This window comes from Mustela nivalis (assembly GCF_964662115.1).
Source record: "Mustela nivalis genome assembly, chromosome: 13".
NCBI classification, from domain to species: Eukaryota; Metazoa; Chordata; class Mammalia; order Carnivora; family Mustelidae; genus Mustela; species Mustela nivalis.
Genome location: NC_139032.1, coordinates 17664093 through 17688765, shown reverse-complemented (window position 1 = coordinate 17688765; position 24673 = coordinate 17664093). Strand labels below are relative to the sequence as shown.

At 36.0% G+C, this 24673-nt stretch overlaps 1 protein-coding gene across 6 annotated transcripts in view; it reads right to left on the bottom strand.

The window, feature by feature from the left end:
* Positions 1-24673, bottom strand: part of VPS13A (vacuolar protein sorting 13 homolog A) — a 236902-nt gene that overhangs the window by 93957 nt on the left and 118272 nt on the right. For all 6 annotated transcript variants that reach the window (XM_082694455.1, XM_082694452.1, XM_082694453.1 and 3 more), the window contains exons 32-35: positions 17872-18039; positions 16206-16510; positions 6965-7112; positions 3497-3647 (exon numbers count right to left, since the gene is read on the bottom strand). In XM_082694455.1, the coding sequence (XP_082550581.1) occupies positions 3497-3647; positions 6965-7112; positions 16206-16510; positions 17872-18039 (772 nt within the window). The remainder of the gene's footprint in view (positions 1-3496; positions 3648-6964; positions 7113-16205; positions 16511-17871; positions 18040-24673) is intronic.

Below are 24673 nucleotides of genomic sequence, written 5' to 3'. Positions count from 1 at the left end.
GAGAGGGAGAAGCAGGCTCCCTGCTAAGCAGAGAATCAGATGTGGGGATCAATCCCAGGACCCTGATATCATGACCTGAGCTGAGGGCAGAGGCTTAACCCACTGAGCCACCCAGGCACCCCATTTCCTTGTCTTTTTTGACCTACAGGTTACTTAAAAATTGATTAATGTCCAAGTATTTCAAGCTTTTTTAACATCCTGACTGACTTCTAAGTGAATTCCGTATGACCAGAGAACTTCATTGTCCCCAGAATGGTTTATCCTTGTGACTATTCCAAGAGCCCGTTAACAAAAAATGAAAAAAGTGCATTCTGCAATTACTGAGTGTAGTATTATACTAACGTCAGTTAGGTGAGGTTGTTAACAGTGTTCAAATGCTTTGTATTCTGGTTTTTTTTTTTTTTTTTTCTATCAACTACTAAGAGTGGTATGCTAAATCCATAACTGATTCTGTGTATGTATATTTCTTCCTTCAGTTTTGTCAATTTTTGCTGCATGTTTTGAAGTTCTGTTACTAGTTACATTTAAAGTTGTTGGATCTTTCTTGTGAATGGATCCCTTTATCATTGTTTAAAAAAAAAATACGAACTTGTAAAGAAACATTTCTGAGTTCACCAGGAGAAAATGAAGCCTACTAGGATTATTTTCATGGTATATAGGAGGAATAGCTAAAATTGTAGGGGTGATAATGTTACTATGACTACATTTAAAAAGTAAAGTTCTGGGGTGCCTGGGCGGGTCAGTCAGTTAAGCATCTGCCTTTGGCTCAGGTCATGATCATTGAGTCCTGGGATCATGTCCTGCACTGGGTTCCCCGCTCAGCGGGGAGTCGCTCCATCCCACTCGTGCTCTTTCTCACTCTCTCTCAAATGTGTAAACAAAATCTTTGAAAAACAAAAAAATAAAAAGTAAAGTTCTTACTACTTAAATATCAATTAAAGATATAACATCCGAGATTTGCTTTAAAGTCATCTAGTGGGGGTGGAGGAAAGAATATGCAGACTTCAGGCTGTGATAAGGCAGCCACATGATACCAGTTGCTGAAATTGTGTTGATGGGTGTGTGTGGATTCATTCCTTTATTCCTTCCTCTTTGGTGTATGTGCAAACTTCAAGAAAATTATTAAAACAATAATGTACTTAAATGTCTATTTTTCTTTTATTTCAGACGTTATCTTTACACTCCCCACTACTTAAGTCCTTACCACTTCCTCTATCTGTCCTATCTTCATATCTTCCAGCTTTGGTCAGTTATGTCTTCATTTCTACATTAACACAGTTAATAACCTTTATGTTCTTATTTACACAGTAAGATTTCTCCCTTCTTAGGAACCAAAAACATGTCGCCTTTTCCATATCACTCACGTAATGTAGTTAATTATTCCCTCATTCCACACATTAGATGAAATTTATACTATTTTTTTAAAGACATTCTTCCACTTTACAAAATTTTTCTTATGGCTTTCTGAATTCCTCTGTAATGAATAGCCCAATAAAATAGAAAATTTTGGGATTCCTGTTCAATGCACTTCTGGGTAGGCCCGTTGTTTCTGGATCCCATGTGTCTTTTTTCCTGGATTCCTTGTTTGTTTCACTAGGTTAAATTTTCAAACAAATTTCTTTAGGAATGAGTATGAAAGAAGTAAACTTTGAGGGGCACCTGGGTGGCTCAGTGGGTTAAAGCCTCTGCCTTCGGCTCAGGTCATGATCCCGGGGTCCGGGGATCGAGCCCCCCATCGGGCTCTCTGCTCAGCAGGGAGCCTGCTTCCTTTCCTCTCTCTCTGCCTTTCTGCCTCCCTGTGATTTCTATCTGTCAAAATAAATAAAAAAATCTTAAAAAAAAAAAAAGAAGAAGTAAACTTTGAGTCACTCGAAATTTGAGAATCATTGTGTTTTCACATTTTATGGTTTGACTAAATAGAATCCTAACTTCAAAATCATTTCCTTAGAAATCTAACTATAGTTCTCCATTCTTTTATCATCCATCTACCCTGTCCTATTGAGTTTTGTTCATGGCAATCTGATTCCAATCACTTTTTTCCCAAGCCCCTAGTAAACAGCTTGCTTTTGTTCTGAAACTAAGAATCTGATCTTTGTTGTTCTGACATTTCATGAAAATGTGTTTGCATGGGCAATCTTTGTTTATCCCATCTGCTAGAAACTTATTAGATTTTTTATATCCAAGAATTTATTTCCATATTTATTTACCTCTAAAGATTTTCTTCTATCATTTCTTTGAAAGATTCTTCTCTTCCATTTTCTCAGTTTTCCTAACACACTTATTATTCGGGATTTTGCAACTTTTTGAAAGGTCTATACTTCGTAAGTTTTATCTCATTTTATGTCTCTGTGGCTTATTTTTCTGCTGTGTCATGGGCGATTACATCAACTATATATTCCAACTGAGTACTTACAATTTAACCTCATGCTTACTGCATTTGTTCTGTTTCAAAATTTCACCAGTCATATTTAGTCATATTCAGTCATATTTTACTTGATAGTCATCAAGTATAAGAACTCTTTCTTATCTTGAGAGGGTGGAAAATAGTGAGGGTAAGCTACATATTCTCAAAATCCTCTGATTATGAATTAGAGTTTGTTTACATTCTTGTTACCTGAATTATTTCTGTTTCACTAAGAAAATAATATTCAGTTATCCTGGTTTCTTTTATGATTAACTTCTTGCTATTTTCTTAACCTAACAGTGAATATTTTAACAATAAAGGACTGGGCTGATTATTCTATCCAGTAAGAATAGAGTTTCGTGTAAAGTCCTAAGTGTAGTGTTAGGACTCTCCCTGAATGGAAGAGGTGTGTGTTATCTCAGGGCTTTGCAAGAGGGTCTGGTAGATTAGTAAGTGTCATTTAGAGAGAAGGTTTGAGGATCCCCTAAAATGCCAGAATGAGAACTCTATTCTTACGAAGCATAGTCCTCCCAGCAACCTTAACGGACTCAATTCTCTCTTATGTGCTGTTGCTAAACTTAGAACCCAGTCAGGTTCCACATACCACATTAAATCAAGTATTAGATAAAACCTCTGAGTTACAGTTCCCTCTGCCCTCCTCTACCTATCTTCCAGATGCTTGCTGAAATTCATCATTGAGTAATGATCATTCTTTCTTGACATCCTTAATATTTCGATACTCCTAATTTAATGTAATATATTCTATCTGGGATATATGCTGCACTAAGAACTAGGGAGAAGAGGTGGATGGAGAGAAAAAGTGAAAAGAAGGATGTATAGGGCAGTTGGAATAACAAGAATAAATATGAAGTAATTTTGTCACAACACAACTAGGAATTTTGATTCAACAGAAAAAAAAAAAAAAAAAGAATGCCTAATAACAATTTGGAGATACCCACATAGGATTAGCTAATTATACAAGATCTATAAATCTTATTTTCAAAAATGCAAACTAGAGACTGGAAAGGAAGGAGAAAGAAGTGTGGGATTAGAGAAGGGAAGGAGAAGGTTAATGGTAAGTTAAGAACATACCTTCTAAATGGTGGGAAGCATTAGTAGCCCCACTATTAACACTATTCTGATCTTTTACTCCTGCAGGTGAGGCACCACCACCTTCTTCGTACCATATATTGCCGTATAATGTTTTAAAAATAGTTGTTATATCTTCTTGACTAAGAATGAACTGTGAAAAGAAAGATTTGTTTATTTTAACACTACTTTATGTAGTTAGAAATTTGCTTACATTGAAAAGCATGTGTTTCATCCCAGTCCTCTACAAACCAATTTTTTAATGCAATAGATAATTCTACTAATAGGTTATTCAGTTTCCTAAATGACCATGTAATCTTTAGTACCTTGTGAAGTATGGAAATTAGATGTCAATACCAATGAAACTATCAATGATAAGTTTTTTGTTATGAACATATCAATTATCCTAATAATTTAAAACCTTTAAAATGAACTTTCATTTATCTAGTTATTTTGCATTTTTTTAGTTACTAAACATCTCAATTTACAAATTACTCAAAAATGTTGATCTGCATCATGAAAAATAGTTCACAATGTATTTTATATAAATTATTATTTCATTTGAACCTCACAAAAGTTATAAAGAATATATCCTGACTGTATAAGAAGCTGAGACTTAAATGGTTAAATATCATACTTAAATCCACTTAAAGAACTCATGCTCCCCATGTCTTATGAATTTAGCCTAAAATTACCAACATAAGAGCTATGATGGTTGATCCCAGGGTCCTGGGATCAAGCCTCGCATTGGGCTCTATGCTCGGCAGGGAGCCTGCTTCCCTTCCTCTCTCTGCCTACTTGTGATCTCTGTCAAATAAATAAATACAATCTTAAAAAAAAAAAAAAAAAGCTATGATGGTTAATTCTACATCGACTCGGCTAGATCACAGGACCTACATATTTGGTCCAATATTATTCAAGATGTCACACACATGATATGTATATAGAATACACACAGGATGCACAGACCATCTAAAAATACCAGCCGCCTTCTGGGGCAGGCCAACCAGGATGAAATCGACTCTTCATGATCCACCCAAGTAGTTAACAGCTGTTGCAGCCTGGCTCAGGAGACCACATCTTTGACCCCTCCCAAACCTCATCCTGAGTGTCAGGGAGAAGCTAAAATGGAGTTATCAAGAAGTCAATCTACTGTATCCAGACCAAGTGTATACATAAACACACACACACACACACATCCTATTGACTATGTTTCTCTGGAGAACTTAAACACAATAGCAATCCTGTGAAACAACAAAACAAAACAAAAAACTATGAGTTTTAAATTGATACACTTAATCATCTCAAAGAAATAATTCCACAAAATGAGTTTTATTTGTACCAGGATTCCTTTGACTATAGTTCAAAGAAGACATACTAGTCCAGCATTTTCATTCATGACATCTTGTGTTTATTTTGTAGCTGATATTACAAAACTAGTATGTTCATATAAATTAATAAGCTGAAGTTAAATATTACAACCATATCTAAACCATGTCTTTTCATTGGTACCTGTATACCGAATGCCCTGCAAATATGGATATTAATGATCACGCTTCACTCTTGCTAACACCTCAGTCCAAGAATTCCAAGAACTATAAGGATCCCAGGACTACTGGTCCATGGGGCCTACAAGTCAGGACAGGCTATCTTGCTACTCCCAAATGTCTGACAAGTCAGAAACCATAAGATGCAGCACTTAGTCTAGATGCATTAGAGTAACTGATTCCAACCTCTCCCTGATCCAGGAGGGGTCAAATATGTATACCTAGGTCCATATCCACTGACTATTCAGGTGGATCAGGACAGGGAAGAGCCAATTTCATCTGCCCTGGAAGGCCGCCAACCCTTTACAGATGGTCTGCACTAGTACCTGGACATGCTACATGCATTCTTCCTTGGAAGAATGAAGCCAGATGGTGTCCCTGCTGCCCCACAGAGATCTCTCTAAGACCTGGGCCTACCAAGGAGAGATCTGTGCAGTATGCTGGGTGAAACATGCTACTTATGTTTCAAAAGTTTCTACCAGTTGTTTTCAAAGATACAGAACTTCAATTTTTATCTTAGGACAACACTTTCTGGGGCACCTGGGTGGCAGAGTCAGTTAAGTGTTTGCCTTCCACTCGGGTCATGATCTCAGGGGTCCTGGGATCAAGCCCTGCATCAGGCTCCCTGCTCAGCAGGGGTCTGCTTCTCCTCTCCCTCTGCCTCTAACCTCCACTTGTGTGATCTCTCCCTCTCTCTCTCATAAATAAATAAAATCTTAAAAAAAAAAAAAAAAGACACTTTGCATTTACAAGTTAGGGAATCTAATATGATCATATACACTAAGAGCTTAAGGATTTTCAGCTGAGATGATCATGTTTTAAACTCTAAATATATTTCTGAATTAAAACCTGAAAACTTTAAAAATGATGGTTTTCTCTTTTTGAATATATTTTTTGTTTTTTTGTGTTTTTGTTTTTTTTGGGGGGGAAGAGAAACAAAGGAAAGTGGGGTGGGAGGAGGGAAGAGAATCTGTTGAGTAGGCTTTTTAAGTAAACTTCCAGAGTATGTGCTACTGACACTTTAGCAAAGCATGTGATACAGTTTTGACATCTGTTCAGTCAAAAGGGAAGATAGGAAACTTTGGATAGTTACATTAGAGATCTGTGAAGCAGTATCAACCAGTAACTAGGTAACATTATGCATGAGGAACGGACCCATTTGCCATCTTCATCATCAGCCTCTTCCATTTTTTTTTTTTTTAAGATTTTATTTATTTATTTGAAAGACAGACAGTGAGAGAGAGCATGAGGGGAGAAAGAGGGAGAAGCAGACTCCCCAAGGAGCTGGGAGCCCAATGCAGGACTCACTCCCAGGACTCCAGGATCGTCACCTGAGCCAAAGGCAGCTGCTTAACTAAGCCACCCATGCACCCCCCACTTCCCTTTCTTCTAGGACCTTCTCTATGTTATTTCACATATTATCATGGCTTTAAATACCATCTAGATGCTGATGACTTTAACATTATTTCCAGCCAAGGCCTCTCCACTAAGTTCTAAATTAATATAATCCAATTGACTACTTAGCATGTCTGATATTTGCTTCATCTATGGAATTTACTACAATTTATAACTATTTTAATTACATGCCTATATACTTTTTTATAGTCTAACTCTCACACCTCGAGAGCACTATGACTGCTAAACCTCCTATTGGACTGGTTAGATTCCATGAAACCAGGACAAAATGCAATAGCTTCCTTGCCACAGTCTCTCCATATATAACATAGGATCTAACACAGAGTAGCCATTCAAATGTTTGCTGCATGAATGGAGAAAATTCAGTGAATTTTAATATAGCTACTATTTATATATAGTAATTTTGACAGAGCTGATCAATATGGAACATCTATACCAAAATATCTTATGTTCCCAAGCAATATTTTTAACGAACAAAACAGAAATCAACAAGCATCCAAAAACTTACCTCCATGGGCTTTAGCTGTGCATTTATATTAAAACAAGGAACTTCCTGGTACCACTCCCAAGATAAATTTCGCTCAACAATCACCTCAAGATTTAATGGTAATAGCAGATCTAGTACTTCCTGGTATGCATCGTCAAGAAATTGAGTCCTGTAAGTAGAAATAAAATTGTTTTGTTCCTATACCCATAGTAAAAAAAAATTTTTTAATTTCTCATTCCATATTCAAATAGTAAGAATCAATAATTTTTGTATGTAAAGAAAAATAAAATCTACCCAGCCTCCCAAGTCAAAATGAGAGACATTCCATCCCACTGTGAATTTAGGTAACTTTCTCTGAGCTCAAGTTATCCATATTGTAGAGAAAGCAATCTTCAGAATAAGATTTTGCAGTATGTTAAAAAGTGCCAAAAATAAGTAAGTTGGATAGTAAACCCTTAAAATGAGGACTATCTCTACATAACTGGAAAACATAACATTATAGAAGACCTCATTAGAAAAACAACTTAATTCACTCCTTTAAGTATGAATACCACATTCTAGAGTATGAAGCAGAATTTTAGATTCACTTACTCAAGTGGAGAGAAATACAGGAGTCATCAGGGATCTCTCAGAATGCCTAGTATCATACCATTTTATGAATTAACTATAGAGTAACACTATACTCATGCATGCACGCTTGCAATCTCCACTTAACAGGAATAAATTAGGAAATCTAAAAGGCTCATAAAGACTATTTCAAATGCTGTTTTATTTTTCTTTTTTTGCATTTTTAATTTTTAAAATTCCAGTATAATTAACATAGTGGTATTATTAGTTTCAAGCATACAATATACCGGTTCAACAATTCCACACAATACTAAGTGTTCATCAAGACAGGTACATTCTTAATCCCTTTCACTTTCTTCACCATCTATCCGCCCATCTCCCCTCTGGTAACCATCTTAACTCTATAGTTAAGAGTCTGTTTTTTATGCTTATTTTTAGTTTATTTGTTTCTCAAACTACATGAGTGAAATCCTATATATTTGTCTTCTGCCAAATGACTTATTTCACTTAGCATTATACCCTCCAGATCCATCCATTTGTTGCAAGCAAGATTTCAGTATTTTTATTTTTTAATCAGTATTTTTATAATACTCTGATACACACACACACATACACACACACACACACATCACTTCCTTATTCATCTATCGACGGTCCCTTGAGCTGCTTCCATAATTTGGCTATTTGTTGCGTCCTGACTGCGCACGGAGAAGAATGAGGCACAAAGAAGTTAGTTGCAAGAGAATGGGAGTAGGGGGTCGACAGTCTTAGCCCCCTGCTTCTATTCTCTTGCAGCTAACTTATTTGTGCCTCATTCTTCTCCCGTGTGCCATCAGGAGGCAGCAGCTAGTAGAAATAATGCTGCAGTAAACATAGGAGTGCATATCTTTTTTTGCATTTGTTTTTCATATTATTTGGATAAACACCCACTAGTGGAATTAATGGGTTATATGGCAATTCTATTTTTAATTTTTTGAGGAACCTCTATACTGTTTTCCACAGTGGCTGTACCAGTTTGCATTTTCACTGACAGTGCACAAGGGTTCCTTTTTCTCCACATCCTTACCAACACTGTTGTCTTCTTGTGTTTTTGATTCTAGCATTCTAACAGGTGTGTGATCATATCTCAATGTATGCAATGATATCTCAATGATTTTCATTTCCCTGATAATGAGTAATGCTGGGCATCTTTTCACGTGTCTTGGGTCATCTAGATGTCTTCTTTGGAGAAATGTCTGTTCCTCTCCAGCCAATTTTTAAAAATGGATGTGTGTGTGTGTGTGTGTGTGTGTGTGCACACGCGCATATGCGCGTGCATTTAACTTTTTTATGTATTTTGGATAATAACCCCTTACCAGATTTATCATTTGAAAATATCTTCTCCCATTCACTAGGTTGCCTTTTGATTTGTTGATTATTTACTTTGTTGGGCAGAAGATTTTTATTCTGCTATAGTCCCAATAGTCTATTTTTGCTTTTGTTTCCCTTGTATGGAACTGTTTTCTGTTCTCTTGCTGCTTTTAAGATTCTATCACTACTTTTTCCCCATTTTAATTGCTATGTGTCTTGGTGTGCACCTTCTTGAGCTGATTTTGCTGGGGGCTCTTTCTGCTTCCTGGATCTGGATTTCTGTTTCTTTCCCCAGGTTTGGGAAGGTTTCAGCTATTATTTCTTCAAATTTTCTGCCACCTTTTCTCTCTTCCTCTTCTGGAATCCTGATGGTATGAGTGTTATTATCCTTCACGGTGGTGTTGAGTTCCCTTAATCTACTTTCATTTTTTTATTACTCTTTTCTCTCTGATTGATTGCTTTCCACTGCTCTGTCCACCAGGCCGGGAATCCAACTTTCTGCTTCCTCTAGTCTATTTATTCCCTCTCATGTATTTTAAACTTGTTATTGAGTTATTAATTTCTGCTTAGTTCTGTCTTCTTTCTCTTTGTTAAATTTCTCCACTGAAGTTCTCCCTTCTTTTCTCAAGTCCAGTGAGTATCTTTATGACTATTAGTTTAAATTCTGTCAGGTATATTATCTCCATATTGTTTGGCTCTTGTGACTTTTACCCTGTTCTTTCATTTGGGACATATTCCCCTGCCTCCTCACTTTGTCTACTCTGTGTCTGTTTCCATGTGTTATGAAAATCAGCTATGTCTTCTACTCTTCAAAGTCAAGGCCTTATGAAGAAGTCCTGTAGTGTCCTACAGTGCAATGTCCCTTGTTCACCAGAATGCAGTGCTTCAGAAGCATCCTCTAGGTGTTATATGCACCCTACACTATTGGCTGAGCTGAACATACCATCATTCCAGTTGCGTGAGAGGACTCTCTTTGCCTATTGTGGGCAGAGTTTGGTCCCCGTGTTGTCTAGTCGTCCAGTCAAGAGATTCCTATTAACTTTGGTCAGAACAGGTATTTGGCAGAGCAGCGCTAGAGATGAACTACAGGAACCTCTCCCTGTATTGTCCCTGAGAAGCATCTGTTAGTGGGTGGGTCCTGAAATCAGACTAGATGTGTGCCCCCAGGCTACTGCTGAGGCCATAGGTGAACTGGTGTGTGGATGGTTATTTCCCTTCATCCTGCTGCAGGAGTCACTTTGAAATGGTGCTGGCCCTTTATGGAGCTGCTTGCACACTTCCAGGCCTGTGCTCCCTCTTTGGATGGACTCCTGCCAAGGGCACGTTGGAGAGGGAAGATCCAGCAAAGAATGCGGGGGAAGAATGTGGGTGCCATGTGCACTGGTCTGCTATGGAAGGGGACATCCCACCAACTAGGAAAACTGCCCAGCCAGGATGGCTGGAGTGGGTCTGCAGGGCATGCAGCAACAGGGTGTATGATCAACAAGCTGGGTGGAGAGTGTCTGTGCTATGCTGGTTACCACAAGGGTCCATGTATGCTGGCTGTGGTACAGGAGAGTAAAGGCAACAGTCAACTTACTTGTTCTTGCATAAGACTCCCAAACACCCCCTATCCCTTCTGCACATACTCTGAAACTAGTAAATAAATGTCCTTCCTATATACCCTTGACATTTTACAAATTGCTGCTTCTGTGCTGTATCTCAAGGGGGCTATTTGTTTTGCTGTCTAGGATGGTGGGTACTCAGCCTCCCATTGTGCTCTGGCTCTTCTAGAGCCAATCCTGTGGATTTTTAAAGTTCCAGGTATTTAGCCCCACTGATTATTAAGAAATTGCTAAGTTATGCCCCTGTGATTTTCAAAACCAAATGCTATGAAGATTCATCTTCTCAGTGGGGTCCCCTGTGCCTGTGGTGGGATCTGTATCTCTCCTTTCTCTATGACCAGGAGTGTCCCTCCTTCCTATGGATAGGCAGCCCTGAGTCTGGCTCCCCACCATGTCTCCACCCTTCCTACGCTCTTTGATGTGGCCTCTTCTCTACATTTAGCTGTGGAGTCTGTCCTTCTAGTCTTCAGGTCATTTTCTGGGTTATTTTACTGATTAGGGGTGTTATCCAGCTTCATCCATGAGAGGTGAGCCTAGCATCTTCCTACTCTACCATTTTTCTCCGGAAATTCCTCATAAGCAATTTTAATAGGTGTGTGTTATAGGACAGTAACATAAGTCACTTTATCAACCTTCTTTTGTTAAGAAGTTACGTTGTTTTTAATTCTTCACTATAATAAATATTTGGATTATCTTTGTACATATCTTCAAGTAAATTTCTTCTTCTGGACAAACTGCAAGAAACATTAATTGCTATGTCAAAAGTTTACATCCTTAAAAAAATTCTCACCAGTACCACCCAATATCTGGGGTCGACACCCTTCCTATGCTCTCTCACATTCTAATAGTATTTTAATAGTTTATTGTCTTGTCTGCAGTTTCAATTAGAAAAAAGGATTCACGAAAGAAGAAACTATGTTTATTTTATTCTACGCTTATTGCCAGTCCTTCACTTAGAGAACTGCAGTAAGTCATGTTCTCTACAATTATTTCCTGAAATAAGAAGGCAGAATGTCACTTTGTTTGACACCTCAGTTGGTAACATAGGCTTTGGGAGACCAACATTTCTTATGGCTATGCACATGTAGAAATAACTGTAAAATATCATGAGTATTGATTTTGGGGTTACAAAAGGTTTCAGCGAGTTGGAAAATTCACAAACTTGAAATCTGAGCAACAGGATTGACTATACATATATGAATGAAGAGGATACAAATATACACACTGGCTTTCTCTTTTGTTTCATTATTTTAATCATTTTACTTCATAATATATTTTAGAAGTATTTAATACAATCCAATCTATTTTAGTAGTACCACAAATGTTATGATGTCTCCATTCCCTATCTCAATTTCTTCTTTAAAAAAAAATCTTTGAGACATCTTGTCTCCTATTTATATTTCAAAAACAATTTTCCAATAATCTTTAAAAGACTTTAAAAAGAACTACTTGATTTTTATTGAGAATGGATTAAATGTATAAATTAATGTATGCAAATGGACATCTCTATAATATTACGTCTAAGAAATATTCTCTCCACATTTACTCAAGATTTCTTTCTGGCCATTGGTTAATTTTTTTAATTTTCCTCATATAAATATTCTGAGTATCTTTTTAAAATTTTACATTGCAATTAATAGCTTTGCAACAAAATGATTTCAACAGAGGTGGTCACAAATATGAAATACTTATTTGTCTTTATGAGCTTTACTCTGAAGCTATAACCAAACTGAATTGCTGAAAAACCAGTAATTTTAAAATTATATCAGGGAAAATTGCTTACACTCTGTAACTCAGTAATTCTATTTCTAGAAATTCATCTGGGGAAATGAATTATTCTAAAGATATGAGTAGAATGTCATGTAACTACTGATGAAAAATTATATCTATCATTATTGTGTTATTTATAACAGCAAAAGAACCCAGAATCAAATTAACTTTCTAACAATAGGCAAATGAATTTTTAAAAACCTGCAGAATAAAATAAAACATTTAGGAAAAAAATTTTATACTCAAAATAACATGGAAAAATACTTCTAGGATACTGTTAAGGGAAAAATGAATTTATGACCCCAAATAAGCAATTCTTATTTTACTCAACTTAAATATATGTGCAGAAATAATGAACTAGAAGAAACAGACCAAATTATTCATAATACTTACCTTCGGGTAGTCATATTGTCAGCAATCTTTTCTGTTCATCCTAATATCGTTTTATGTATTTTTTCAATAAAAAGTTAACTCATTTTTAGACATAAAAATAGTAGGTATTTTCTAATGCTCTAGAGATAATTAGTGAGCTTTTTTCAAAAAAATCTATTTGTAATATAGGCTCACACCTAATTTAACCTACCATTTCTTGAAACAAGGCAAAATGTGATTATAGATTTATAATCTTTTGTAGTAAATTTAGATTTTTATACAGTTTAAAAGTTAATGATCCATCTAAAGTTTAAATTGTTCCTCTTTAGTCTAGTACTAAAATAGAAGACTCTCACTTCAATTTTTTCCTATGATTTTTTAATTCTCTGGACTTGGCTGAACAAATCACTCTACATTTTCCAATGTCTGCACTAAATGTATTACCTTAACTGAAACCTGGCTTTCCATGGAGATCAATTAAATAGAGGCCAATTTTTCTCCAACACCCTAATAATCTCAGAGCTAAGAGGTATAGAAATAATTTTCCTTAATTTGCGATCATACTCCCCACTCATTCATATTCCTTTAAGCATAATATCAACCAGGTTTACCACCTTCTACTTCTTGCTTTAATCAATCAACAACTAGTCAGTGTTTATTCTTAAGACTCTGAGATCAATGCATCTCTAGTTTATAAACCCCTTTCTACATTCTTTTACTTTATCAGTACCCTCGTCATTGATTTCTTCCATCCCCATTATCCACCAACCTGACTCTCAATATTTAGCAATCCTGTCCCACTACCTTGAGTCACCTTTGTTTATTAAAAAATCAGTCTTTCCTGAATCTAACCCTAGATATCAAGTACTACATTAAGAAAATATCAGGTGCTACTAATTCTTGGTTAACAGTATCAACAGAGTCCTCAACATCGTCTCAACATACCCTCCTGGATTGCTCCCCATCTCTCTGCCTCCTCTTTCTCAATCTCTTTTGAGTAATATATATTCCTTATGTATTGGCATTTGTGAGCATCTGTCCCATATGCTCCACTCTATAAACTGTGTGATATTAGCTTTAATAACTACCTAAATATTACTAAGGACTCCCAAATCTGAAGTCCAAACACCCTAATATCTACACACATATGTCCAAGTCCTATCCAATCTCTTCTATGTATTCCATATCAAAGTCAGAAAACTTCCAAGTTACTTTGCTCATTAAAGAGCTCAGTGTCTCCATTCAACTGCATCGCTCTATCTTATCCCAGTGAATTGCATTATTGCCAAATACTGAATTTTACAAACCCACAACCCAAAGTCAAATTTAACTTCTCTTCTTGAACCCAAACGTCCATTCAACAATCTCTTACTATAAATTCTACTTTTAAATTGCTCTTAACTGGTTAGTTCTCTACCACCTCACTTCCCTACCCTAGACAGCATTGCATATAATTCATATGTGAATCACTCCATTAGTTAGTAAACCATTCTTTCAACCTCCAGTATTGTCTCCTTTTCACTCAGTTTTCTACAACCCTTCCAAAATCTAAACGTGATTCTAGTTTTGTGCATCAGCTCAATAAATTCATTAAATAACATGCACATCAACAATGAGATAGGTACTATTTATTCATCCTTTGTAAAGACTGCTCATTATTATACTTCCCAGCACAGTACCTGGGATATTCTAGGTGCTTAATAAGTATGTAAATACTCAACTGATGAAAATCTCTTCTTCCATCCAAGATGAAATAATACGAACCAAATTTCTCATCCTCCCTGAAACAACAACTCCCCCTCATCAAGAAAATCCACATAAAGTACATTAAAAAGTAGTTTTTAAGACACAGGCCATCAGGCAACTGTCATTCCTGAGAGGTGGTTAAAAAAAAAGCAAAACAAGGTGAGCCCTGTGACTGCCCCAACTTTCATTGCTTTGAGATAATTTACAAGTCATGGCAAAGGGAAGGGTAAGCCAGGAAAAGACCAGCAAAGTCCACAACTTGAGAAGACAGAGGTGAGAGTCGAAAAAGAAGGAGACAGTTGAGTACATATGGTAAAATGCCAGAGAGAAGAGAGCTACAGAGAGGAACTCTGAAATTTAAACGTTGAGTGCCTACATTAGATGAGAAATGTTCAAAGTGGTAACCTTACCTATCACCAGAAGATACCTACAAAAAGAGCAAAATTAAACCCAAAGTAAGCAGAAAGAAATAATAAATATCAAAGAAAAAATCAATGAAAAAAAAAGAGAAAAACAAGAGAGAAAATCAAAAGGTAGTTCATTAAGATCAGTAAAATAACATAAATTATAATATCAAGAATAATGGGAATGATATCACTATAGATAATAATGAATAAAGGAGTATTATGGACACTTTATGCCAAAAAATTTTACAACTGAGATGAAATAAACAAATTTCTTGGGAAAACATTAAAGATCACTTGAGCAAAAAAATAATTTTAATAGTCCTGAGTTTATCAAAGAAGTGGAAATTGCAGTTGATAATCTCCCACTAGCAAATTCAAGGCCCAAATGGCTTCAATGGTGAATTCTACCAAATACTTAAGAAATACTACAATTGTACCCAAACTGTCACATATGTATGCATGTCAAAACTTTTCAAAATGTCTATTTTAAAGATATGCAATGTATTACACGCAATTTATTATATATTTTAAAGATATGCAATTTATACACAGCTGTATCTCAATACAGCTGACTTAAAAATATTCAACTAATAGAAAGAAGGGTCAGGGGCACCTGGATGGCTCATTCGGTAAACACGTGACTCTTGAGCTAAGGGGTCATGAGTTGGGCATAGAGCTTACTTAAAAACTAAAAAAAAAAAAAAAAAAAAAATTAAAACTAAAATTATAATTTTAAATTTAAAAAAAGAAAGAAAGAGGGGCCGGAGGGAGCCAGACTAGCCAGAGGTCAAAAAGAAGTAGAGGTAGCAAAGTAAGGGGAATGAGACAAGGAAAATAAGACCAAAGAAAAATGACAGGAGGAAGAAGAGGGTAAGTGAGTGGTACAAACAGAGATAGATCCAAGTCAGAGAAAAACATAGTGCTAAATCCAGAATAGGTGATTAGAAATAGCATGGAAACACAGTTAAATAGTTCTGGAACTATTTACTTATTCTCCTAATTTGTATTAGGAGATTCACTTATTCTCCTAATTTATAATCCTAGGCCCAGTGGTTACATTTGATTATTCTACTGTGTTTTATTTTGTTTTAAATTAGAGCATCAGATCCACAGCATGAAGCTTAGTTTGGCGAATGCTGTATTTAAAAAGTAAATAAATGTATTATATTAGAAATTCTCCCATTTTTTCAAGACCTCATAATTTACAAAGAACTACAAATAAGCACAAATATACATCCTCAGATAACAAATTGTACGGTGTTTCTAATTACCCAAGGAGTAACAGATCTTGCCAAAAAGCCTGGGTAAGAGAAAAATCTCAAAATTAAGTATAGTTATATGAAATAAAATGTCCTCGTGCACAGAAGACTCAGGATACTAAAACCTTTAATGTAAAAAGTTTGAAAAAGATTGTATTCTCTACAAATGTACTTAAGAATAGCTTACCTGTACAGCCGCATTTCACTCAGCCTTATTGTTATCAGATCAATAACAGGTGGGGGGTTACTCTGGCTCTCTGTTATTATATGGAATGTGTTTGTCATTGTTATTAGTCCAAAATCAGCAACAAAAACATTTTCAGAAACTGGAGACTGTGGGATGACCACCACTGGGGCTTTGATGTTAACATCCAGCGCCATTCTAGAACTCCTCTGTGCCAGTTCTTTCACACCAGTAGCAGCCATTCCTGCAGCCTGAGCAGTAGCCTCAGCCAAGGCTTGTTTAGCCGCTTGAAAATTATCTATAAAAGCCTAAAAGATAACAGAATTATATCTTAACGGTTATCATTAATGAATGATTGTTAAATGTGTCTTCATGTTTATGATTTCACCTCCAAGACAAAAATTTTTTCTTGATACAACCAAACATTCTTTATACAAAGTCTGGATGTCTGTATTAAATCTCCATTTTCCGCAATAAAAGTTGAGAAACACCAGGGTACAGAAACATAGTCAAAAACAAAAATCTTGCCCCTGGGAAAGAGCAACATGCAGACACTGCAAGGTTTCACGGACAACTCTTTCCCTTTATGATAGCACTTTCCCTAAGGCTAAGCAAGCATACTGTATTTCCATACAGAACCTCAATGGACAGATAGCTTCCTTATGTTTATAAGATAAAAAGTAACTGGAAAAATAATAAAATGTTTGTCAAGAACTCTAAACTTTTTTTAAATTCTGAACTCTAGAAAATACTTCAGTAACAAACTATGTATCTAGAATTATACTTAATTTTAAAATTAAATTTCATTTTAATGTTTCAAAAAATTTATTTTCAGTAATTTTTGAGTAAAAGGTAAATATTTAAAAGTAAAAGTAAATATTTATTTATTTATAAAAATACATCAAAATTAGACCAAGGATGCTTGTTCTTTAGTATCTGTATATTAAAAAAAAATTAATGGCTATAGGAAAAATTCCACTGCAACCTCAATTTAAAAGATCACAAAAATAGCAACATTATTTATTTAGAATCAACTGATGGTCTAGTTTATACACCAAAATTTAGAGACAATATTTTTTTAAAAGTGAATACTTAAGTCAGAGAGACAGGTATGAAACTCAAAGAAAAAAATTATCAGCAGACAGCAAGGGAAAACCATAGGGGAAAAAGACTATGAGAAGGAGAGAAAGAACTCAAACATCTCATGGTGGTATCATACAAAGACTAATTCTAAACTCTTTAAAGCCCCAGATGATCACAGTTGTAATATGCAAATGAAAATATAATCTCCATAATGTTTATGTGAGACCAAAACAAACTTCAATTATATATTTAGTATTTTTAATTAGAATTATAAGTCAGGTAAAATGACTTAAACCAATCATAAATAAAATATTCAATTAATACATATAACAAATCCTATAGTATATACTGTACATATATTTAATACATTACTACGCATGTTTGAATTAACTGGACTATTCCTATTTGAAAATGATTTTATACAAATAACACACTACACATTTTGGTCAAATAAAGGATACCCAGAAAACTATGAAAAATCAGGAAAAAAAAAAAGTAAGGAATTTTTGCTCTTTACCCATGTCTGACATCAGGCAATTTCCAACTAATAGGAAAAAATTAAAAAAAAAATTATTAACATACTTACCAATATAGAATAAAGAAATTTTGTGACAAAAACTACTTCAATGCAACCAACAGTTAAATTAACTTGAATGTCAACCACATTCATATCTGTGTATGCAGAACCAGCAGTTGCATCCACAAAAGAAATCATTTTGAAGCTAAACACTTCTTTTCCAGTGATGTAAACAGCCTTAATGAGAGAAAATTCAACTGTCAAAATCCACTTTTGAAATGTGCTTTCAGTACAAAAATAAACACAAAGTAAAGAAACATACACACATATTTGGAAATCTTCCGGGTATTAAAGCCAACCAAGTGCAAATAGAGCAGTAATTCTAACACTTTTTTATTTGTTTTGTTTTATCATAGGCCCAAGGCCCAGTACAGAGCTCTAGGCAGGGCCCGGAGTCACAACTCTGAAGCCAAGACCTGAGCTGAGATCAGGAATTGGATGCTCAACTGACTGAGCCATGCAGGTGCCCCCAACCCCTTTGTCAGAACCTGTACTGCACAGTTTTTCAAACTGGAGATGCCGGCTTCTTTTGTGGATCATTTATCAGTTTAGTAGGTCTGGCCCAACATTATTTTTAGTGGGGAAAACTGAAGAAAAATGATCAGACTATACATTTTCATTTAGTGCGTATACTTGTATATGAGAATTGCCATGTGAATATGTTATCTGGTCACTATAAAAAGTTTGAAAAACACTGCACCTCTGCAACTTAATGAAACCTACTTCTCTTGATTTGAGATATGTGAATAGGTTTTTCAGATTCTTCCAAGAGTCTCCTCCCGTCACTATACTTCTCTTACAATTCTGCGAAGGGTGAGCTCACCTGCTGAACAAGACTTACCTACAGCAGTTTGAAATCTCAAGTTCTGCAATACTAGTGAAAAATGGCAGAGACAACAGCACAAGTGAAATATCAAAAGTATTTTAGAAGTGGACATATCATCAACCAATTTGGTTTACAGCTTTCCTGACCCTCTGAAATGCTAGCAGGCAAAAAGGCTGAGGTGCAAGATGAGGTTGAAAAGAGTCTACAGGAGCTCTGCTTCTGTCTCAGATGTAGAAGGCCAGGGCAGAGGCCCATTACAAACCTTAACAGCAACCACGACAACCACAAAGAACCAGATAAACTATAAAATCATAACTTTTCTTAAAAACCATTAGAAATTGGAGGCTACAAGCTAAACAAGCAGTCTAAAATCTAAGGATTAAAAAAGTACCTTCAGGAGAGACAGAATACAAGCACTTGAGTTTACCTGTGTTAAGGGGAAGGATAAAAAGATGCCAGGTACCATACAAGCTGGATAAGGAGAATTCAGCTAAAATGGTAAAGGTGGGCTATGGACTAATTAGAGATACAGAATCTCTGGCAGATACAGACCCTGAGAAGAATTCACTCCCAGTTGCAAGGACTTCACTGGAAGCTCTTTGCTGGGAGCTTAAGAGAAAGAGTGGGGGCAGAGGAGAAGGAGAGAGAAAGCTTTCCTTGGTTATGACCCTGCAAGAGGGAGAAGTCTTCACTGCAAAAAGAGCCAAAAGACTAGCGAAATTATTCTCTTCTCAAAACAGAACCTGAAGAAAGTAGGAGAGGGGTGCCTAGGTGGCTCAGTTGGTTATCATCTGACTCTTGGGTTTCGGCTCAGGTCATGATTTCAGGATCCTGAGATCCAGCCCTGCCTAGGGCTCTGCACTCAGTAGGAAATCTGCTTGAGGATTCTCTCCTCCTCCCCTTACCATCCCCCCATTCATACACTCAATCTCTAAAATAAAAAAATCTTAAAAAAATAAATAAATAAAAATAAACCTAGGAGAAAGGCAGTACTATGTTGCCCTCAGAAACAGGTGGGGCGCCTGGGTGGCTCAGTGGGTTAAGCCTCTGCCTTCAGTTCAGATCATGATCCCAGAGTCCTGGGATTGAGCCCTGCATTGGGCTCTCTGCTCAGCAGGGAGCCTGCAATCCCCTCTCTGCCTGCCTGCTGCTCTGCCTACTTGTCATCTGTCAAATAAGTAAATAAAATCTTAAAAAAAAAAAAAAAAGAGTTACAATTAAAAAAGAAAGAAAGAAAGAGGTGAAGGTACTGCACATCAGGGGCTAGGATAAAAGAAAACTCCTTCTACACCCCTGGGGAGAAACTGTCTAGGGGCCACAGTATTCTAGGTCACCTTCTCCTAGGGCAGGGAAGAATATTCTCTCCCACACAGAACTACCAAAGATATGAGTCAGATGCCATGGAAAAGAGGGCCAGATTCATCAAGAATGCCCCCCCCCTTTTTAAAAAAAAAGATTTACTTATTATAGAGAAAGACTGCATGCAAGTTGGGGGAGGGTAGAGAAAGAGGGAAAGAGAAGCAACTACTTGCTGAGTGTGGAGCCTAACATAGGGGCTCAATTTTAGGACCCTGAGATCATGACCTGAGCTGAAATCAAGAGTCAGATGCTTAACTGACTGAGCCAACCAGGCACCCCAAGAGTGACCCATTTTAGAAACCTAAAGGAACAGGCGTGGCTAAGACTGAAACAGGACTGGGACAACTGACAAGCCTACCCAAAACACCTCTCCCCCAACAAAATACTCACCATCAAGCCTGAAGGCACGGAGGAAAAAGTAGCAGTAAACTATCACCAAAGAAACAGTCCAGAGTACAGAAAGAGAAATTTCTAAGGTACGGAAATAGAAGGAAGATCAAATGCAGAGCACAGAGCAGCATTCCAAGAGCAAAGTCCCCTAACCTAAGTACAAAATACAGCTGAAGGAATCTGAAGTAGCGGTGTAATGAAAGCAATCATTACACAAGAAAACTCAAGACAGTTCAGCTCTCCATTAAATTGTCTCAACTTCTATGCTACAGCCTAGAGGAAATGTACCCATTATCAGACATAAATAGTATTCATTTCAGTATGTGTCTCATACATGATCTCTCACATTTGATCAGTAACTAAAAAATACCACAAAAAGCAAGGAAAAACAAAACCCAGCAAATGACAAAAAAATCAACAGAATCAGGCTTGCCTGTAATAAAGATGTTGGAACTTTCAGGCAGTGAATTTTAGGTTCCTATGATTAATATGGTAAATGCTTCTAGTAAAAAAGGTGGAAAATATGCATGAACAGATGAATATCAGCAAAGAAACTGATAAAAGAAAGGAGAATCAAGAAAATATTAACAATTTTTTTAAAAAGCTTGGTAACAGAGATGAAGAGTATCTTCTACAGGTTAATACGTGGATTCAACAGAGCCAAGGATAAAAATCAGGGAACTTAAAAATAGCTTAACAGAAATTATCCAAACTGAAACAGGAGGGAAAACATGGGGAAAAGGTTGAACAGATGATTCAAAGGTTGCGGGAAAATACCTAACAAGAAACTACTAAGAATTTTTGGAATCTAAGAAGAGTAAGAACAAGGAAGGGACAGAAAAGGAAAAGGAGTGGGAGGAACGAGAACGAGGCAAACCAACTATTTGAAAAGATAATGAAAAATAATGTAGACAAATCCAAGAAGCTCAGAAAATCCCCAAAATAACAAATATTAAAATATATGTACATACACCTAGACCCACCATATACAAATCCTGAAAGCAGTAAAACACTTGTACAAGGTACACTATGATTAAAAATATGTATTGTAAACACAAAGGAAATCATAAAATCAATGACAAACAATTAATCCAAAACTAGGTTAAATGAGGGAAAGACAAAGCAACCAGAAAACAGAAAATGATTAGAGAGAGAGCAAATTTCACACCAACCATATCCATAACTGGATTTTTTTAAATGGCCCAGACACAAATTAAAAGTCAGGGATTGTCAGATTGGATAAAGTATAACTGAAATACATGCTGCCTCTGAGAAACCCACTTTAAATACAAAGACAGATTAAAAGTGAAAGGATAGAAAAAGATACACACTACAAACACCAATCGAAGAAATCTGGAGTGGCTGTATTACTTCCAAAGAAGACTTCAGAATAAAGACAACTACCAAGGACAAAGAGATACTTCATAATCACAAAGGGCCAATTAACGCAGAAGGCATAAAAATTCTATATATGAGATCAACATATGAAGCAAAAATTAAGATAAGTGAAAGGAGAAACAGAGAAATCCACAGTTGAAACTTCAACAATCCTCCCTTAATGATCAACAGAACTAATAAACAGAAGATTGATAGCTTGAAGAATCCTATCAACCAACCTACATGCTCTGACATTTATGGAACATTCAACCCAGTGACACCCAGATAGACACAATAATTTCAATTGTACTTGGAGCATTCATGTTTTGTGGCCCATAAAACAAACACCACCAAGTTTAAAAGAACCAAACAAGTTTATTCTCTGACAACAGATTTAAACTGGAAATCAGTAACAGAAAGATATCTAAAAAATATCTCAAAATATTTGGAGGTTAAACAACATACTTCTAAATAAACCGCGGGTAAAAGATAAAGTTGCAAGAGAAATTAGAAAATATTTTAAATTAAATAAAAATAAACATCTCTAACTTTGTAAGATATAACTAAAGCAGTGTTTAAAGGAAAATTTATAGCAGTAAATGCTTGTATTAGAAAATAAGATCTCAAATCAATAATCTAAGCTTCTACCTTAAGAAATTAGGAAAAGAAGAAATTAATTCCAGAGCAAGCTGGAGGTAGAAAATAAAGAGGAGAAATAAAATGAAATTTAAAACAAAGAACACTTGAACTGAACCAAAAGCTGGTTCTTTCAAAAGATCAATAAAACTGATAAATGTCTAGTCAGACTGGTCCAAAAAAGTGAGAAAAGACAAAAATTAAAATTGTAAATGCTAAGAAAGAATCAGACTCAAAAGGCTACATACCACAGTATTCTATATATTTAATATTCCAAAAATGGCAAACTATAGGAACAAAAAAACCAGAATCCTAGATGGTGGGCTGGGGAGAAGGGATAACTAAAAGGGCAGGAGTAACTTTTGGGAGGAGAGATATCTATTATCCTTAAAGGTGTTGGAAGTTACACAACTGTAGGTTCAAAAAAACCCCAGGAACTATGCCCTTAAAAAGGGTAAATTTTACTAAATGTACAGTAAGCCTGGGTTTAAAAGGGAAAAAAGAAACCAGAAAAGAATTCTATATAAGGGTTACTGAGGCCCTTTATAGCCTTCCAAATATGCCAAGTACCTTTCTGACACAAACCCTGTAGAGCTGCTATTTCCTCTACCTGGAATGCTCTTTCCGCATCTACAATTGACTCAGATGTCATTTGAATGCTCAGAAAGGGATTTCCTGATAATCCTAATATTAGAATCACTATCATATTATCTTACTTTATTGGTTTTCAAAGCACATATCACTTCCTAATACCATTTTCTATTATTTAATATTTATTATTTACCTCAGAAGAGGGACTTCACAACTTTTATTGACTGTAATACTCCAAATATTGTTAATAGAACAAAATATTTTCCACAAGTCACCCAAGTGACCCTGTGACTGCCCCCACCGCTCCCTCCCCAGCCCCTGTAAAGCCCAAGTGAAGAAAAGAAATGTGCTTAAGACAGAGTTTAGAGAAGAGAAGATATATGGCAGAGGAGACACCAGGTGCAGGAAACAGGTAAATAAAACTAAAAATGTGTATTTTTAGTAAAAATCTGTAAATTGAAAGGTGAGGTTCCCAACATTCTTCAACCATTTTAGCTCCTAGAATCCAGACTGTAAGACTTTTATTTTTAATACTTTTCTCAAAGGAAACCAACTGGTCTATGGGAAAAAAAAAAAAAACCATTACTCTCAATTTTTAAGGCCATAAAATTACTGTATCCATGCCTGATCATCTACTGTTACATCCAAAGTCCTTTGGACAGATAGAAATACATACTAGAAAATACATCTAGATATGTATTTATGTACAAAATATATACTAGAAATACATACCACTCAGAATTAACAAGCATTAGTAAGTGGGTAATTTTTGTAGACATTCACTTTTAAAACACTCTTCTATAAAAAGATATAAGAAACTAATTTACAATGATATCTTACTTCATAAGCATGTTACATCAGCTAGAATCCCTCTCAGATTCCATGTTATTCCATATTGTTTATGACACACATAAATAACAATTGCCAACACAATGGTTCTAGGGTAAATAGAGGCTGATGAGTCAAGGAAAATTCAAATAATCTGAGAACTCCAGGTATCCTTTACCCAATATCCCAAAAAGCTGAGGGGTTAAATACATTATTAAATACATTATTATGCCCCCTTCAGGGCACAATAGTGTGTCATGGCACAGTAATTAGGAAGCTTTGATGTGAGGCAAAATGTTGTCCTTCTAATTCTTTGACATAGCTCCAAACCATGTTACCAAACCAAGGCAGTTTATTTAAAAATCACGTACATTGGAGGGGTACCTGGGTGGCTCAGTCAGTTAAGCATTAATCAGACTCAGTTTCAGCTCAGGTCGTGATCTCAATGTCATGAGATCAAGCCCTGCACTGGGCTCCATGCCCATGAAGTCTGCATGGGATTCTCTCCTTTCCCTCTCCCTCCACTTCTGCTCCCTGGCCTCCCCTCCCCACCCCTGCATGCTCTCACTCTAAAATAAATAAGTAAAATCTTCTTTAAAAATCTAAAAAATCAGGTACACTGGAATCGAAGTCAAGGAATATGGAGGAAAATGGGGATGGTGCAAGAAGACTGAAGTAAGAAACTTTTCATTTTGTAGCTTTTTGTAAATTGATTTTTTTTAACCTTATAGATGCATTAGTAGCAAAATTAAGAAGAAAAAAAGTAAATGCCTTGGGCTACATTATCAGTTCTATTACTAACTA